Raw genomic sequence first — 17,886 nt, 5'->3', positions numbered from 1 at the left:
TGGGTGGGGGGGCCTGAGGTTCCGGGCCTCTGATAAGCTCGGGTGAGGGCGATGCTGCTGGTCTGAGGACCCCACTCTGCTGGTGAGATTCTAGAGCATGTTACAAAGCACTCCTCTCTCTGTTATGCCCTTGGATCTCACCACAGTGATGGAAGGTATATAAAAAAGGTATTATCACCTTCATTTTACAGATGAGGAAACCAATTTGATCACATAGCCAGGTGGCAGAATTGGACTTAATCTGTGCTCTTTCCAAAGTCCTCAGAACTTAATCCTGTCCCCCAGCAGACCTTTTGCTGCTGTCTGGGCTCTTTGGGAAGCATTGCCTGGTCTTGGGAGCTGACTTTTCATTTCTGCCCCACAGACCTCCACAGTCAGTGACGGCAGACACGGAGAATAAAGAGGTGGCCAGGATCACATTTGTCTTTGAGACCATCTGTTCTGTGAACTGTGAGCTCTACTTCATGGTGGTATGTTTCCCTTTCTTTGTCTGCTGTGGGGTTTCTGGGAACTATTGTGAGGGTTGGCCCCCTTTGGCCATCAACATAACTGACCGCTGGCCCCCTTTGGTGCGCCAGTATAACTGATGGCCCCGTTTATAGTAACTTCACAGAAGGGCCTAGACTGTCCTTCAGGGACTTCACAGTTTAACATGGGTCTGACCGACTGTTCTGGCCCCTGGGATGGCAGCAGTATGGGAACACTGCCCCCCCCGTCCCCCCCACGCACACCAGCCAGCCACCCAGCCACTGTGCCTTCTTCACTTGTCTATCTTGGATTCAGGGTGTGAATTCTAGGACCAATACTCCCGTGGAGACATGGAAAGGTTCCAAAGGCAAACAGTCTTACACCTATATCATCGAGGAGAATGCTACCATGAGCTTCACCTGGGCCTTCCAGAGGACGACTTTTCATGAGACGGTAAGCTGCTGCCCTTCTCCAGACCCCTGGCTTCCAGAAGAGACCTCTGAGCCAGGATAATTCCTGGCAGTAGCTTAAGTGTGAGTGTGAGGTTCAGAGCCCAAGGGTTCGAAGGATCTGAAAGAGTCAACACGGAACGGCCTATTCCCGCCCCTGAGAAGCATCTGGCCTTGTCCAAACGACTTCCCAGGAAGATGGCACTAAAAGTTCAAGGACATTTTTTGTCCCCTCTCACAAGGAAGAGACCTGCTTTTTTCATGTAATGGTATCTACTGCATATTTCTCCTGTGGCACTTAGTATTTTTATACAACATTTAGAATGGGCTCGTCTTGGCTTAATGTGACACAAAATGTTCACGAAGGGCTACTCTTCAGGGAAGAAGAACAGTATGCTTCTCAGATTTTTCTCAAGTACTGGAGGGTAAAGAGGGTTATAGTCATTTGCTATTTCTAGAGAATCCAATTGCTGCCGACATCTTAGTCCTCTGCCCTCTCTCCTCCCATTTCCAGGGCAGGAAGTACACCAATGATGTCGCCAAAATCTACTCCATCAATATCACCAACGTCATGGACGGGGTGGCCTCCTACTGCCGTCCCTGTGCCCTGGAAGCCTCTGACATGGGCTCCTCCTGCACCTCTTGTCCTCCTGGCTACTACATCCATCGGGACTCAGGAACCTGCCACTCCTGCCCCCCAAACACAATCCTGAAGGCCCACCAGCCTTACGGCATCCAGGCCTGTGTGCCCTGCGGTCCAGGGACCAAGAGCAACAAGGTGCCAACCATGTATCATGCATCCTAACCTTGGATCTCTGAATGGTGCCAAGACCTGGAGCAGTGGGGTGGGGGGTGCTCTTGAGGGGTCGATAGCCAAGCATTCCCTGTAGCTCATTCACAGGTTAGAGTCCTTGAGGATACCTGCCCAGGCTTTGAGCATGGACAGCAAGTTCTTAGCTGCAGAGAGGTTGGTTTTCAGGGTCTAGGCCTCAGCCATGGACAAGTCTCATCTTCATGAGGTAGGTTAGGGAGATCTGTGACCATCCGGTCCAGAGGGCTATTTGCCATCTCTGCAGAGACCTAAAGGGAAGGAATGAGAGCTTGGGCTCACATTCAGCCTACTTCAGTGCAGCGTATTGTCATGGGAGTTGACCCCCCTCTCCTTTGGGAAGGCAACCCACCATCGCTGGGACGTACAGTTAACTGGCATTGCTGTCTTTTATCCTAGAGTTTTTTTCTAAAGTAAAGTAACAGTGCTATTGGCCCTATGCACTTCTGAAGCTAAGAAAGTACTATGATGAAAAGCTCTTAAGTATTCATTAACGCTTTATTTATTTATTATTAACATATAATGTATTATTTGCCCCAGGGATACAGGTCTATGAATCATCATTCATTCACAATTCACAGCACTCATCAGAGCACATACCCTCCGCAGTGTCCATCATGCAGCCACCCCATTCTTCCCACCCACCTCCCCTCCAGCAGCCCTGTTTGTTTCCTGAGATTAAGAGTCTCTTGCGGACGGGGAGGGAGACAAATCATTAATCCTTTTTAAATGAATTTATATTTCACTTATCACAACCACATCGATACACAAACATCTGTGAGGCATTATTTATACAGTCTGCAAATGCTGCTTAGTTTAGCTGTGCAGTAAATGCCACAGTTCTGCAGACCCCGGGGCAACTTCTCCCCGCACCCCAGGCCTTTGCGGCAAACTTCTTCCCCTAGGGCTCCCTCTGCCGCTGAGGGAGGGAATGACAGTTGCATAAGGCTGCTGCTGAACGGAGATTCTAGAAAGGAGTAAGGTGTTTATGGGGTTTATGGGATGTAATCCCCTCTTTTTAAAGATTTACTTATTTATTACTTATTATTATTATTATTTATTATTATTATTATTAATTTATTTATTTATACCAAATAGGGGGAGAGGGAGAGCGAGAGGACAGAGAGAGAGGGAGAGAAGCTGACTTCGTGCTGAGCACAGAGCCCCTCGTGGGGCTCCATTTCACGACCCACAAGATCAGGACCCATAAGATCATGACCTGAGCCAAAACCACCTAGGCCCCCTAAATCCCCTCTGAAGCTCAGTGTCCTGCAGAGAACCTGGGAGAGAGGAGGCAGGCTTTTGAAAAGGCAGGCATTTGAAAGTGGGGCACGGGAAAGGCTTGTAGCTTCTCTTCTGCCATCCCGAACACCCTTCTTCTGGTTCGCTCCTCCTTGTCTTCTGCTGAAAAGCAAGAAGGGGCTACCTTGAGTCCTGAGAGAATTCAGCCATCTAGGCAGAGGGACAAGGCTATAAAATCTGACCAAATTCCTTACTGAAAAGTGGTAGACTCGGGTCTGTATACCATATACGTGTTAACAAGTGCGCTGTGGGATGCCCTCACTGGCCCATTTCCCTTATTTTAATACCCACCCGATCCTTAAGTCTGCTTCTCTCACTCCTGGACTGGACCAGGCTGGGGACAATGGCTGCCACTCTCCATACAGTCCCCTTCAGGCCCCGCCCGAACAGCCCACCTGACCGAGCCTTTCCCCTCAGATCCACTCTTTGTGCTACAATGACTGCACCTTCTCCACCAGCACTCCGACCAGGGGGTTGGACTACAACTTCTTGGCTTTGGCAAACACCGTCTCTCTGGCTGGAGGGCCAAGCTTCACTTCCAAAGGGCTGAAATATTTCCACCACTTTACCCTCAGTCTGTGTGGAAATGAGGTAAGCTGTGTGAGTGCCGGGGCGTTGTATCGAAATGGGACACCAGAGGGTCAGAGCCAGAGATGGACACAAGTGCAAAGCCAAAAAACCAGGCAGCAGGCGACTGAGAAGACGACAGCGTTTCTAAGTGATGATAATTCTCCCAGAGGACATTTTCCTCTAAAATTAAATCATTTGGAATATAAACATTTAGGAAAATAAAGGTGTTTGAGTTAAGATATTCATTTACTCCTAACTGACTTTAATTCTTCCAAAATGAATACAAAAAAACAATGCCAGAGGAAGATTTTTTTTTCCCTTTAAAGAGCAGTCTGAGCAGTCTTCAGTAATCAAGGCATTTGACGTTTGCTTTCTAAAGACCGGATAAAATAAACTGTATGTAATTCATCTCTCAGAACCTTTGTGGGCAGTTTTTTAAAAGGGAAGTGAAAGGCTTTCTAGGATATGGGAAGAATGTTACCTTTAGCTGTTTCATGCTGCCGTAAATGTGTTGGATGCACAAGTCAAAGACAGAAATGTAAAGAGTAATCCCAGCACTATAGCACTTAACTAAATTACAAACAAGCTGGGATTAGCAGTCGGAGAGATAGTTTCAAATGTTGCAAGATAAAGGGCATCTTGAGCCTTTAGTCTGTGACTCTGTGTGGCAGTGAGACCTCACTTAACACACAGTCCATCTTCTACCACCTTCTGGAACATGTGAAAAAAGTTGATTTGTGTTTATATAGAGAACACGCCAAGAAATAAACCAATCAATGTTCTATGGCAATTATATCTTAATTTAAAAAAAAGAAATAATCAATGGAAGATTAGAGATGCATGTCTCTATCTTGTTTTTACAAGTCTTTGAAGAAGTTCAAATGAAGCTTCCAAGGAATTAGTGATAACTCAGAAACTGAGGCTGATTAAAGCAAGATCCATGTAGCAAAAGTTTCATTCAGTGAGTGGGGAGAGAGATGAAGACAGGGAATTTGGAGAGATTGACTTTTTGGTTTTTCCCCTTTATTCTTTTCAGAAATGTCTCCTGTGTGCTGTCACATTACTGTCAGTTCAAAGACCAAAATGGGTCTTTGTTTTACCATAACGCAAAGGTTTCTTTCTGTTCTCCTGTCCCTAATTTCTTACAATCTAAAAATTAACTAAGAATCACCAGATTTAGCAATTGACATAACTTCATTTGTAATAAAATTTAGAATATTGGAAATCTGACAGGGTAAGTGCTTAGGACACTTCCATTCTTTTTTTTTTTTTTTTTAAGATTTTATTTAGTTATTTGACAGACAGAGATCACAAGTAGGCAGAGAGGCAGGCAGAGAGAGAGAGGAAGGGAAGCAGGCTCTCCGCTGAGCAGAGAGCCCGATGCGGGGCTCGATCCCAGGACCCTGAGACCATGACCTGAGCCGAAGGCAGAGGCTTAACCCACTGAGCCACCCAGGGGCCCCTAGGACACTTCCATTCTTAAACATTTTATTAAGCTTTTAATTTTAATTCCAGTATAGTTAGTTAATGTACATTACTAGAATGTAACATAGTGTTACCTTAGTTTCAGGAGTACAATGTAGTGATTTGACACTTCCATACATCACCTGGTGCTCATCACAAGTACATTCCTTAGACTCCATCAACTGTTTTCACCCACCCACCTCCCACCCACCTCTCCTCTGGTAGCCATCAGCTTGTTCTCTATAGTTTAGAGTCTCTTCCCTGGTTTGCCTCCCTCCCTCTCTCTCTTTTTTCCTTTGTTCATTTATTTTGTTTCTTAAATTCCACATATGAGTGAAATCATATAGTATTTGTCTTTCTCTGTTTATTCCACTTAGCATAATACTCTCTAGCTCCAGCCATGTTGTTGCAAAAGGCAGAATTTCATTCTTTTTATGGCTGAATAATACTCCATTGTGTATATACGCCACATCTTCTTTATCCATTAATTTATCAGTGGGTACTTGGGCTGCTTCCACAATTTGGCTTTTGTAAATAATTCTGCAATAAACTTAGGGGTGCACATATCCTTTTGAATAAGTGCTTTTGTATTTATTCTTTGGGTTTAGTACACTCAAATTTAAAGTAGTGAACAAATGATTTTATGCTGACAAACACGTTATATACTGATATTCCATAAATGTAATGTTGTTGAAGGAATAATACCTCAGTATTTCCTCTATTACAAAATCTTCAGGAAGAAGGAGACTTAATCTTACCATCTTCCAGAGTTCTCTACAGTGAGGGTTGTTAGAGAACATTTTATTTCTTGTCATGTTCTCTACATAAACACAGACTTTCTTCACTTGGTACTTTTTTTTTTAGTGGATTAGGTTCCAATTATTTCTAAGATGTCCTATCTCAAGGCAGGGAGGGGGCTAGTTGTGGGGTCTGTTTTAACTGCTGGGAATCTCTCTGGAAATTGCTCTCACAACAAGCACTAAGGGAGACAGAGAGGGAATGTGAGCCAAGCCAGATGTTCAAAAACTTCAGAGAATCAGTTATGTATTTCAGTATCTATCAAGAAATCCGGCCAGGAGAAGGATTGGTGGGCTGGTATATTAGAGCTCTAGGTCCTTTGCCACCACCACAACCCTGCTTATATGAGGCTCCCACGTGACTCTGAGGAAACAAAAAGGCTTGGCGACCTTTGGGCCAGAGTTCCAGAAACTAGGACACCGAGGCCTTATTTTTAGCTTTAAAAAAAAAAATGTGTCTTGTAATTAGATCTAGGATGAAATCATTCCATTGCAGCATACCACTGGAAGGCTGAAATTTCAGATGTGAAAGCAATGTGCCCTCTTCCCCTTTGGGAATTGTGTGACCATTCACTCCTTCCCACTCCTTCCTCCCTACGTCCCCCTACCCAGGGTAAGAAAATGTCCGTGTGTGCCGACAATGTCACTGACCTCCGGATTCCTGAGGGTGAGTCGGGTTTCTCCAAATCCATCACAGCCTACGTCTGCCAGGCGGTCATCATCCCCCCGGAGGTGACAGGCTACAAGGCTGGAGTGTCCTCGCAGCCTGTCAGCCTCGCCGACCGTCTTATTGGTGAGTGACCCAGCTGCTCCAGCCTGTGTGAGTGTGTGTGTGTGTGTGTGTGTGTGTGTGTGTGTGTGTAAGAGAGAGTGAGGCTACCGGGCTCTGAGGTAAAAAGGCTCCAGATGAGGGGCCCACCCTCCTGATCTCTGTTTTGTATTCCATCCTGGGGCCTCTGACAAACCTTGGTTTACCCTTTCATGAGCCAGTCGGGAATGTGAGGAGATGGAGGAAGGTTGGATGTTGACAGGTATTGGAAGAGTTGAAGTGGTTGCTGGCTCATGCTACTAGTGACAACTAATTAGGAGCTCTAATTTGGCAGGGGTGACAACAGATATGACTCTGGATGGAATCACCTCCCCAGCTGAACTTTTCCACCCGGAGTCCTTGGGAATACCGGACGTGATCTTCTTTTATAGGTGAAGATGAGAGACCAGGCCGATGCAAGGGAAACCTAGCCCCTCCACCATTTCTGGTGCATCCCTCTCTCCAGCCACCTACTTATCAAGCCAGAACATGTCAGATGTCTAGCAGATTGACCCAGCCATGACAGCTACAGGCTAGGAGTTCACTGGTCCCAGCTTCTGGGGTATTACTGGGGCAGGTCTGCCCTGGAGGCAGGGAGAAACATGGGATTATCTGTGGCTGACTTCCCTTCCTGCCTTAGGAGACTCCGGTGTTATGCCTATGCTAACCTCTCCTGGACCAATGCCTTTCCCCTTGACCAGCTCTCCCCGATCCCCACTCTCACAGTGTATAAACCAACTCCTGTGCACCCCCAAGTCCTAACTTCCCCAGCAAGGGAACTGTTCGGTGCTGACCTCACTTAGTGACTCTCCAATGAAACAGGTGAGTGACTTCTACCCCCACCGGGGGCTGGCTTGCTCTGCAGGTCCAATGACGTGACCCAGTCCTGCAGTTCTGGGAGATCGACTACCATCCGTGTCCGATGCAGTCCACTGAAACCCGCCCCTGGACATCTGTCGCTGCCGAGGTAAAGGGGTGTGTAACAAGGTCTCCCTTCTTTGGACTCATTTCATCCCAAGGGTCAAAGAGAAAATAGTCTGAGAGGCAGGAGTGGGCTATTGGGGACACAGTCATGACTTCAAATTCTCAATCTTCAGGTGTCAAGAGTGGGGCAGAAGGAAGAGTCCAAGCTATTCTCACAATCCCATACCATTATGGGGACATTTAGGCACAGCTATTGGATTCATGTCCTCCACTTAGTAGCTATGTTATCATGGATACATTTCTTATCTTCTCTGGGCCTCTTGTTCCTTATCTGTAAAATGAGGATAACAAGAAGTTCCCTCAGGGGGTGATCTTGAGGATTCAATGAGACCATGAGACTTGTGGACTTCTTGTGGTGTCTGGTGTGTACTTGCTATTATTAGGAGGAGTAACAGTTTTAGCAATCTCTGCGCAATCAAAAGACCCAATTATGAGTTTAATAGCTGGGTGTGCTGAATCAAGAATTCTGGAACCAATTTGATTGCAGGACCCTCCCCCCACCTCCTTCTTTCCCCCAACTAACATGTTGCGGGGCGCTAATGTCTTGTAGAAGATGGTTTGGAGAATGCTGTTTCTTTCTCTTTTTTTTTTTTTTTTTTTAAGATTTTATTTATTTATTAAAGAGAGACACAGGGGGGAAGGGTAGAAGGAGAAACAGGCTCCCTACTCAGTGGGGAGCCCAACTCAGGGCTCGATCCCAGGACCCTGGGACCATGACCTGAGCTGAAGGCACATGCCCCGCCGACTGAGCCACCCAGGCACCCAGGCACCCAGGCACCCAGGGGAATGCTGTTTCTAAATAGCAGCTGCTTGGGGAGATGGGGACCAATGCAAGATATTTTGACTCTGTGGTGTCAAAATATAAGACCATTGTTCTTGCTGGTGTAAACATTGCAGTAAAGTAACTGACAGATATCCATGACCTAAGTCTGTTCCTGAAACCCAGCACCCCACCCCCCCTGCCCAAGGAAGCTGCATTGAAGCAGCTTTTACAAAATGTCACAGGTCCATGTGGGAGAACAGAAGCCTCTGAGGGGGAGCTGGCTGGGGCAGCCATGGTACAGCTCAGACACCTGACATTAGCTCTCATCTGATGTAGCAGAAACAAATGGGCAGAGGATACAGAACCTGGTGGAGACTTGGAAGGCCTCTTGTTATCAGGGACACTGGAGAGCAAAACCTGTATTAAGGACTAGTTGGAAGGATCCTGGTGGGGCTAACAGTCCAGCGAGGAGAGCTATGAGATGATGGGACTCCCACCAGCTCTTGCCACCATCCAGCACATAAGCCCTCACGTCTTCTTTCTGCTTTGCTAGCGCATGTTCCGATGGGACCTGTGATGGCTGTAACTTCCACTTCCTGTGGGAGAGCCTGGCTGCTTGTCCGCTCTGCTCCCCTGCCGACTACCATGCTATCGTCAGCAGCTGTGTGGCTGGGATCCAGGTGGGTCTTTCTGCTCAGGGACGTCCTGGGAGAGAAGGGAATGTGATCTCTGAGTTCCTTGTCTTTGTCCCCAACAGAAGACCACTTACGTGTGGCGTGAGCCAAAGCTGTGTGCGGGTGGCATCTCCCTGCCTGAGCAGAGAGTCACCATCTGCAAAACGATCGACTTCTGGCTGAAAGTGGGCATCTCTGCAGGCACCTGTACCGCCATCCTGCTCACCGTCCTGACCTGTTACTTTTGGAAAAAGAATCAAAAGTATGTGATGGGGAAGAAAAAAAAAAAAAAGTATGTGATGGGGTATTGGAGTCTGGGATGGGCAGGGTTGGGTCACTCCACAGGAAGAGAACGTCTGAGAATTCAATCCATGAGGCTTTTCTCTGGGGTCGGCCATGGACCCTGTGACTCCGGCCAGAGACTTGTTGAGCCACTTATCCAGCAGCTGCCTTGGCTGTCCTGATTCCTGAACAGGGACAGTACCACGTGGCAGTCTATAAATGACCGTTAGATGCTCAAAGGAAAAGCAGAGTATCCTTAGTTTGTTGTTATTATTACTAATTAAAATAATGACTTCATGATTCCAGTATTTCTATTAAGCCTTGAGAACACAGATACAGCTAGCCTTAAGGAAAGAAGATCACTGAGCTGGAAGTCAAGATTCCTTAGCTGTAAGCCCAGGCCTCACACTATTTTGCTAGGCTTCAGTTTCCTTATCTGTGGCTCCCTGTTTAGGGCCCAGCCTCTCTCCCTCTCCCCTCCCGCATTTCCTTGTCTAACCTTTCCCATTGCCCTGCCTCACAGACTGGAGTACAAGTACTCCAAGCTGGTGATGAACGCTACCCTCAAGGACTGCGACCTGCCAGCCGCTGACAGCTGTGCCATCATGGAAGGCGAGGACGTGGAGGATGACCTCATCTTTACCAGCAAGAAGTCACTCTTTGGGAAGATCAAATCATTTACCTCTAAGGTAGGGAGGCTGGCCAGCACACTGAGGTCAGCCTGGAGGGCTGGAGAAGACACCAGTCCTAGGACATTGAATGGTCCCACACTGTTCAGGGACCACTCACTACTCTACTCCCCACCCTCCCTACTGTTCCAGCCCCCCACCCTCAAAATCCTGGCTTCTGCCTTCTGTATTTCCACACCATTACTGATTCCCATGGGGCCCAAGGCTGCTCTTGACCAGGCTCCTTCTCTCCCAACATGCACTCCAGTTGATGGACTGTTTGGGCCTTTTAACTTCCAGAAGGAGTATTGAACCATCCACGTTGTAAGAATCATTTCCCCCTTTTTTTTTTCGGAGGGTGGGGAAGAGGCGATCCCTAGGATCAACTTCTGATAGAAGTGAGGCTCTCCTTTGACCAGTGGAGGGTGCTGTCCCCTGATGTCTGGGCCCCAACCTGTGGGAGCTGAGTCATAGCTAAGGCCACGCTGCTCACCACTGAGCGCTGTGGAGCTGGGAAAGTTGGCTCCGTGTGTGTGTGGGTGGGTGAGCAGATCTGAAGCTCATAAATGCTATGCTGACAGCACTGTCGCCAGGTGTGGGGCCAGCAGAGAGCATCCGAGCAACGCCTCCGGGGCCACAGCCCTGTGCAGCCCCAGCCTGCCAGAGCCCACACCTCCCTCCTGTCCTGAACCAGTTCATCCAACAGGTGTGGGTGGGAGGGTGGTAACCAGAGAGGAGAGGACTGGCGGGATGGGCAGGGGAGGGTGGGGAGGAGTTTAGACTGCTGAATCTCATTCCCTTTGTGCTAACCCGGCAGGGTGATGCATGTGTGTGTGTGTGTGTGTGTGTGCGCGCGCGCGCGCGTGCACGCATGTGTGTGTGTGTGTGTGTGTGTGAGCAAGACCAATGGGAGAACCATTCACCCTGGGACCCCTCAGTCTTTCTGGGTTTTTAGAATTCAGCAAAGATGCAAAGCAGGGGGTTTTAAAGATTTTTCTTACCCTCTGACTGACTGGAAGGACCAAGAAGAATAGAGGGTATCTTCTGTCTGTTTCCACAAAGCCACTGGAAGCAGGAATTCCATAAGGGTTCCTTCTGTCACCTCTTTTCCGTTTCTCTCCTTTGTTCCCCATCTTGCCGCCGTGCAGCAGCCAGCTCCTGTCACCATCTCTCTTTCAGAGGACTCCTGATGGATTTGACTCCGTGCCACTGAAGACATCGTCAGGAGGCCCAGACATGGACCTGTAAGAGGCACTGCCCTGCCTCCCCTGCCTCCTCACCTGGGCACACCACCTTGCAAGCCTGTGGCGATTTGGCTGCCAGCTTCCTGCTGGGAATCTCTTCATTGTGGCCTTATCAGAAGAAGTTTGGATTTCAGATATCTGGTTTTTTTATAGAGTACCCAAACCCTCCTTTCGCTTGCCTCAAACCTATCAAATATACCCACACTTTGTTTGTATATTACTCCCTTGCTCGCATCTTGTTTCCCAAAATGGTCTAGCTGTCAGAGCCATAGCTTCATCTGCTCATAATTCATAGAGCTCCGGAATGAAAATATTTCTCTCTTCTGAAGTATAGAAACAACTTCCTCTGTCCTAAGGGCAGAAGCAGCTGGGAGTTTTTCTGGTGATCGGCCCTCAGTTTATGATCTCTCTAGGAGAGAGGCTGGGTAAGGAGAGTGTTGGTGTTCTCTCCTGGTCTGTCATGGTAGTCTGGATTCTTCTCTCCTGGATAACCAGCTCAGACTGAGTTTCGTGGCTAGGCTGAGGGCAAGGTGAGTAAGGTCTGGGGAAGAAAAGTCTTGATAAGCACAAAGAGAAGCAATAAGGAAAGTTTCATTTTGTTTTTGAAACTAGGTACTTCACTTCCTTTTTCTCAATAAGCGATGAATATTTTCACAAGAGCCAAAGGAAAAAGTGCACCAAGAAAATGCCCAAAGCCCCAGTGAACTTATTCTCCCTGCTTATTTTTTAACGTCCCACCATCTCTCTATGATGTTAAAGAGAACCAGGTAAGCCCCAAACACAGGTGTTCTTGCTTTCTTCTCTGCTTGCTTGTACCCACAGACACGACAAACCTTACCAGCAAGGAAAATGTCCTGCACTTGAGGTCCCCATTTGTCAGGCTTGAGCATATCATGGACCAGGGGTATCTTATTTTAACATGAGGAAGCCAAGGTTTTAGTGGGGCCGTACTGGGGGATCTGGCCCACAATGGGATGGACCCGAGGTGGCCAGGATATCTGCTTCTAAGCTTAACTCATCTGCTCAGCTCCAGAACAAACATTTTCTGGGCTGGCCAAAAACAGAATTGACTGCTAGCCCATACTCCAGCCAGAGGACCACATCAGTCTTCCTGGAGGAAAGACTAGGGGAATTGAAAAAGTTATTTAGCAAACTGTCATCCTTCACCCTCCCAAGCCCCTAGCTTTCTCTTTTTCCTGTTCTCATTTCTTCTGTGTGCTAAAAACGAAAAAGACTTCTGGTTCCAATTTCCGGCAGATCCCCTTCTGAAAGGTGAGTAAAGTGAGTGTCCTCTGTGCCCCTTCTCCCCACTTTGGCACCTCGAGTAACTGATGGACTTCAAGTAACTGCAATGGTAAAACCAGTGCAAGAGTTTAAATTCTTGTTCTCTTACTCCTGGTGTTCTCCCTCCCTCGCTATCAGCCTGGCATGACCATCCCTGGGTGAGGGCCCACTCAACCTTGGTTGTGCCTCTTTTTTTTCCTGAGTGGCCACCTGGTCCCCAGAGGGTAGGTATAGAATGGGAATGGTCTTTCAGAGTGGTTTGTCTGCCACCAAGATGGTCTGCTGGTCTGATTAGGCACTGCTCCTCTGGCAGTGCCCTTATAAAAGGGTCAGTGAGAACCAGGCCCTGCTGTGAACTTCTGGTCATCAGTAGGATCACTGAAGGCAGGCAGCCCCTTTGGTTCAATACATCTAGGAGCTTTGCTGGGGTGGAGGGCATGCTCTTCTCGGGGGAGTCAGGCTCTCAGACCCTGGAAGCGACGTTGGAATTTCTCCCGAAGGATGCAGATACCTCGCTCCTGAACTCCAGCGGAAAGTTTTCTGTGGCCTCAGCAACACCCAGAAAGCATCTGCTTTCCCACTGAATAACTTTCTTTGTGGCAAGAGCCATACATGGTCCTTAGACTGGAAGCAGTAGGAAAAAATATCTACCCTGTTGACTTATTTATTCTGACATCTTGAACCTCAGTGCCCCCAGAACAACCTCAAACTCCACTGTTTGAGTCACAACGTTTTAAGCATCTCCCTTTATCTATCCCTTGGTGTACCAACTGCTATGGATCTTCCCTGGGTCTTGCCAGGAGCTCCTGAGTTGTATTGGGGTTACCTGTTGCTCAGACATATTCAGTATTTTTTTAACAGCATTGAGATATAATTCACATACCATACAATTGGCTCATTGAAAATGTACAAGTCAATGGATTTGAATATATTCAAAGAACTGTGCAGCCATCACCATGCTCAATTTTAGGACAGACACATGTTAGATTTTTATATGGGAAAAGCCTTCAACTCTTAAACTAAGGCTATAGTGCTTTGCACAGGCTACTGCGGGAGGTAGTGTGGGCTCAGGAGACAAAATACTTAAATCCCATTTGGTCACCTAGAGTGCTGGAAGACACAAGTAATTCTCATCATGTAAGCATCACCTGATTTGGCAGGGAACATAAAAGAACATTGTGGTATATTCAAGGACCAGGCGATTTCTTATGCCAAAGCTTTTTTTTTTTTTTTTTTTTTTTTTTGGTCTGACTCTGCATTAAAGATAGGATTGACTATATTTATACAACAGAGACTTTGTGACAGATTTTTCAGCTTTGTGAAACCAAATTTTTGTCCCATCAAGACTGCTTGGATTTCCTTTTTATTTTGTATTCCAAGAGTTTGTAGTTTATTAGGGGATGGCTATGGCTTATCACATTTTCCCCCTTTTCTTTTTCTTTCTTTCTTTTTTTTTTTTTTTTTGTGAAATAAAACGTATGTTTCAAGTTGTTTTTCTTGAACACGGGTTGGGTGGCTGGATGGGGGAGTGAGGAATGGAAGTGTTCTTGAAGCTTAAGCTGAAGGTGAAGAGCATTCTGGAACCCCAGAGTGACAGAGAAAAGAGCATGCTTCAGAGCAATAGGGACCTAGGATGGAAAGCCTCTCACCACCTGTTGAGGAATCAGCCAACAACCAAAGCCTGTTTCCACAGTAATAAAATGCATCTAATGATGCCTTACTTCTCCAGATTGGGTGAGGATCAAAGAGAGAATACATAAAACTCTTCGCATCTTCCCTCCCTTCCTTTCCAGTTTAGTTTTCTCTCGTGTGGCACTGAGTCCAGCCATAGAACAATGTATCTACAAAGACAAAGACAAGTAAAATTTACTTCTTTGGATACGAAGTGGATTCTTATAGACTACATGCGGAGAAAATCACAGAGGACATCAGGACCTACCATTTCCAGGGTTAGCTGGATTTTCCTGCCTCAGTACTTTCCTTCACTCTGGTTGAGGCATTTAACCCCCCAGAAAGATCTCCCTCAGCTGGTTGTTTTCCTCAGACTGAGTTGTACCTGGTTGTACTGATGGTTAACTAAATATCAGTCCAGTTTATGGTATAAAATCTAAACTAGCGGCAAGGACTATCCCCATTGTAATGGATGATGAAAGTGCATCTGCAACAGAGTTAGTGTTGTGGCGTGTAAGGTCCCTAACAGCCTACGTGCCCCCTCTGCCCACATTGGTTCCACTCCAGCTACACTTAAAAAAAAAATTATTTTTAAGTTATCTCCACGTTAAATGTAGGGCTTGAACTCACAACCCTGAGATCAAGTCACACGCTCTACTGAGCCAGCCAGACATCTCACTATTCACACAACTTTGGACTGTCCCTCATAAGCTCTTTTGCACCTTCCAGCATTGGCCTATGCCTCTGCCTTTGCTTTTTCACCTGATTGACCCCCACCCAGCCTTCAAAATCACCCCACTATGGGGATGCCTGGGTGGCTCAGTTGGTTAAGCATCTGCCTTCAGCTCAGGTCATGATCTCAGGATCCTGGGATCCAGTCCAACATCGGGCTCCTTGGTCAGCAGGGAGTTTGGTCCTCCCTCTGCCTGCTGCCCCCCTGCTTATGTGTGCACATTCTCTCTCTCTGACAAATAAAAACATCTTAAAAAAAAAAAATCATCCCACTGTGAATCTTTCCCTGGCTCACCCACAGAGGACACAATAGTGAAGAAACACTGACATGGGAGTACTACAGTTAATTTACATGAATTCAATCATATACTGTGCAGCGTCCCAGTGCATCAAACAAGCAGCAGATGTGACCAAGCTTGAAACTGTGGGAGGGGCACCTGGCCGGCTCAGACAATGAAGCATGCAGCTCTTGACCTTAGGGCTTTGAGTTTGAGCCCCATGTTGGTTGCAGAGATTACTTAAAAATAAAATCTTAAAAAAAGAAAAGAGAAACTGGTATGTGTGTGTGGGATGGATATATGAACGATTTTAAGGGTTTCCCAATCAATGACAAAGAAGTGAAATACATTGTCAGGTGACAAGGCAAGAAGATACTGATCTAAATCTTAAAGAAGACAGTTGAAAACCACAGAGCAACAAGTCTTATTGAAGAGACAAAGAAATTGATGTAGGTTGCATATACAAAAGTTCATTGATAATTTAAGAGCTATTCAAGGGGAATTTGGCATATTAATTCCATATTAGCACTGAAGCTAACAATCCCACATAAAATGTAATAGCCCAAACCATACAGTGTGGTAGGAGAATGGACACCTCCTTCCAACTCTAACAGGGAGAGGCAGGATCAAAGTCCCCCCAGATCCTGGCAACTTTCCCTTACCCATGTTATTTTTAGATGGTTCCTCCTACATCATCCAAGGACAGCAACATTAACTTCCTTTGTTACTGGCTCTCTCTGATAGAAGGGAGTGGGCAGCCTCAAGCTGGGAGTTGGGTTGTCAGTTTCTCCTGAAACAGTATGAAAATGCTACTGTACTCTAGGGACCTAGAAGGGTGGGTGCTGCATTGATCTGGGGGGAAAGGTGAATAGTGTAGCACAGATAGCTTCCCGAAGGAAGAAGAAATTGGCCAGTTTGGAGGAACAGGGGAGGGAAGGGGGTTTCCAGGTAGAAGGGGTTTGTATAAAGGCTCAGAGACAAGAAAGGTGTGCTACAGGTAGCGCAGCATGGGGAATGTGAGGAGGAATGTCAAGAGATAAGGGGAACATTTAAGAGAATTTGGTAGAGGACAGATCATGAAGGGCTTTGCAAGGCATATCTGGACATTCTCCGAAGGGTAACAGATAGCCACTGATGGTTTCTAGCAGGGGAGTGAGAGGGTAGGGCCCGCTTGTCCAACACTGAGAAATCCTCCTTCAGATCCAAGACAAAAAGAGGAATGCAAAGAGGTACTGAAACAAGACCCAGGAGAGCCCTCCTACTTTAGCCAGCACTGAACTGGTAAAAACTGAGAATGGCATCTGGGGCTGCATGATCCTCCCTCTTTTCTTGCTCTTTCCCTGCAGGTAGTCATTCTCTGCGGGCTGTCCACCAGCTGCCCAGGACCCCTAAGGCCCTGAACCCGCAACAAGCTTCTAACCTCCCAGCCTACTCCCTGCAACTCACATCCCCAATAAGGATATAATAAGCGCCTGCCCCATGTAAGGCACTATGCTAGGTCCAGTGGGGATAAAGATGCAATAAAGGGTCTCTGCCCTATAAGAAAAAGCCACATCTTCTAGCCAAGTTCCTCATGGCTCTGTTTTCTGCTATGGAATGCTAACAGAGAAACAAGCTCAAACATGAGACTATCTTGGAGTCTTACCAGTATTCTGGTTTGGTTCTATTGCTTAATTTCCCTGGGCCTCAGTGTTCTTGTATAGAAGAGGAAGGGGTTGACATAGCTGTTTTCCTTGAACCCTTGAATCCCTGGGTCCTCAGCTGTAGCACCCAATAGCTGTTCTCAGTATTAAAGGCCAATGGAAAGCACACATCCAAAAGAGGTATCACCCCATAACTGAAGTACTATTGTGGATTTGTTTTTGTGTTAGTTTCTGGCAGTGTAATAACACTTTATTTTCTGCTGATTGGAAATTCTAATTGGCGGCTGTATATGTCTGATGAATAAGAAGGGAAAATGAATTTGTTAAAATCACGTTTGTTAAACATATTTTAAAACACGGGGGACAAGGTGATGAAAAGATTAGGAATTATTAGGCTAGCAATTACCTAAGATTCACCTCCAGCTCTAAAAATTCTATGATTCCTAAGTTGATGAAGTATGCCATTATGGTAATTGTTATATTTATCAGGTAACATGAGCATTTTATTTTATTTTTAAAATATTTTTATTTATTTATTTGACAGAGATCATGAGTAGTCAGAAAGGCAGGCAGAGAGAGAGGAGGAAGCAGGCTCCCCGCGGAGCAGAGAGCCCGATGTGGGGCTGGATCAACCCTGGGATCATGACCTGAGCCGAAGGCAGAGGCTTTAACCCACTGAGCCATCCAGGCGCCCCTAACATGAGCATTTTAAAGGAAGATGACTATAATATAATGATAAGACTAATGGTGAAAATTCCTAAGGAAATTTGTGGAGGCTGGAATTTTAAGGCCATCCATCCAATTATACTGATGACCTCCTTATAGGATTAGCCCTGTGGACCTCCTCCGCTGGGCCTGGGCCCCAGTGCAGCCTCAAGAACACCCATCACTTGAAACTTAGCAAAGAACACACTCTGGCAGTGCCTTCACCGACAGGGAAGCGTCAGCCCCTATCAGACCTCGCCCTCAGAAGGTT

The 17,886-nt window shown here is 46.6% G+C and overlaps 1 protein-coding gene and 1 long non-coding RNA gene across 7 annotated transcripts in view; one reads left to right on the top strand and one right to left on the bottom strand.

The window, feature by feature from the left end:
• The window catches only part of ELAPOR1 (endosome-lysosome associated apoptosis and autophagy regulator 1), a 71,392-nt gene extending 57,864 nt beyond the window's left edge, over positions 1 to 13,528 (top strand). Inside the window, exons 12-23 of one of the 5 annotated variants that reach the window (XM_047726231.1) lie at positions 365 to 470; positions 784 to 921; positions 1,432 to 1,695; positions 3,466 to 3,639; positions 6,492 to 6,672; positions 6,983 to 7,079; positions 7,553 to 7,654; positions 8,988 to 9,114; positions 9,192 to 9,370; positions 9,914 to 10,079; positions 10,327 to 10,382; positions 11,207 to 13,528. In XM_047726231.1, the coding sequence (XP_047582187.1) occupies positions 365 to 470; positions 784 to 921; positions 1,432 to 1,695; positions 3,466 to 3,639; positions 6,492 to 6,672; positions 6,983 to 7,079; positions 7,553 to 7,654; positions 8,988 to 9,114; positions 9,192 to 9,370; positions 9,914 to 10,079; positions 10,327 to 10,382; positions 11,207 to 11,306 (1,690 nt within the window). In that variant the 3' untranslated portion in view covers positions 11,307 to 13,528. Of the gene's footprint in view, positions 1 to 364; positions 471 to 783; positions 922 to 1,431; positions 1,696 to 3,465; positions 3,640 to 6,491; positions 6,673 to 6,982; positions 7,080 to 7,552; positions 7,655 to 8,987; positions 9,115 to 9,191; positions 9,371 to 9,913; positions 10,080 to 10,326; positions 10,383 to 11,206 lie in introns of those variants that run through there. The other 4 variants (XM_047726232.1, XM_047726234.1, XM_047726233.1 and 1 more) reach the window with 4 other exon arrangements.
• On the bottom strand, positions 2,474 to 6,670 carry LOC125097963 (uncharacterized). Of its 2 annotated transcripts, none has more exons than XR_007126668.1 (2): positions 6,531 to 6,670; positions 2,474 to 3,150 (listed from the first exon to the last, which is right to left on the bottom strand). It is a non-coding gene; the product is annotated as an uncharacterized LOC125097963 (long non-coding RNA). The 2 variants fall into 2 exon arrangements; XR_007126669.1 differs by having other exon boundaries at positions 2,474 to 3,147.
• Positions 13,529 to 17,886: the final 4,358 nt, after the last annotated feature.

The sequence above is a fragment of the Lutra lutra genome, chromosome 4, assembly GCF_902655055.1.
Source record: "Lutra lutra chromosome 4, mLutLut1.2, whole genome shotgun sequence".
Lineage (NCBI taxonomy): Eukaryota > Metazoa > Chordata > Mammalia > Carnivora > Mustelidae > Lutra > Lutra lutra.
This window is presented reverse-complemented; position numbering and strand designations above follow the sequence as displayed.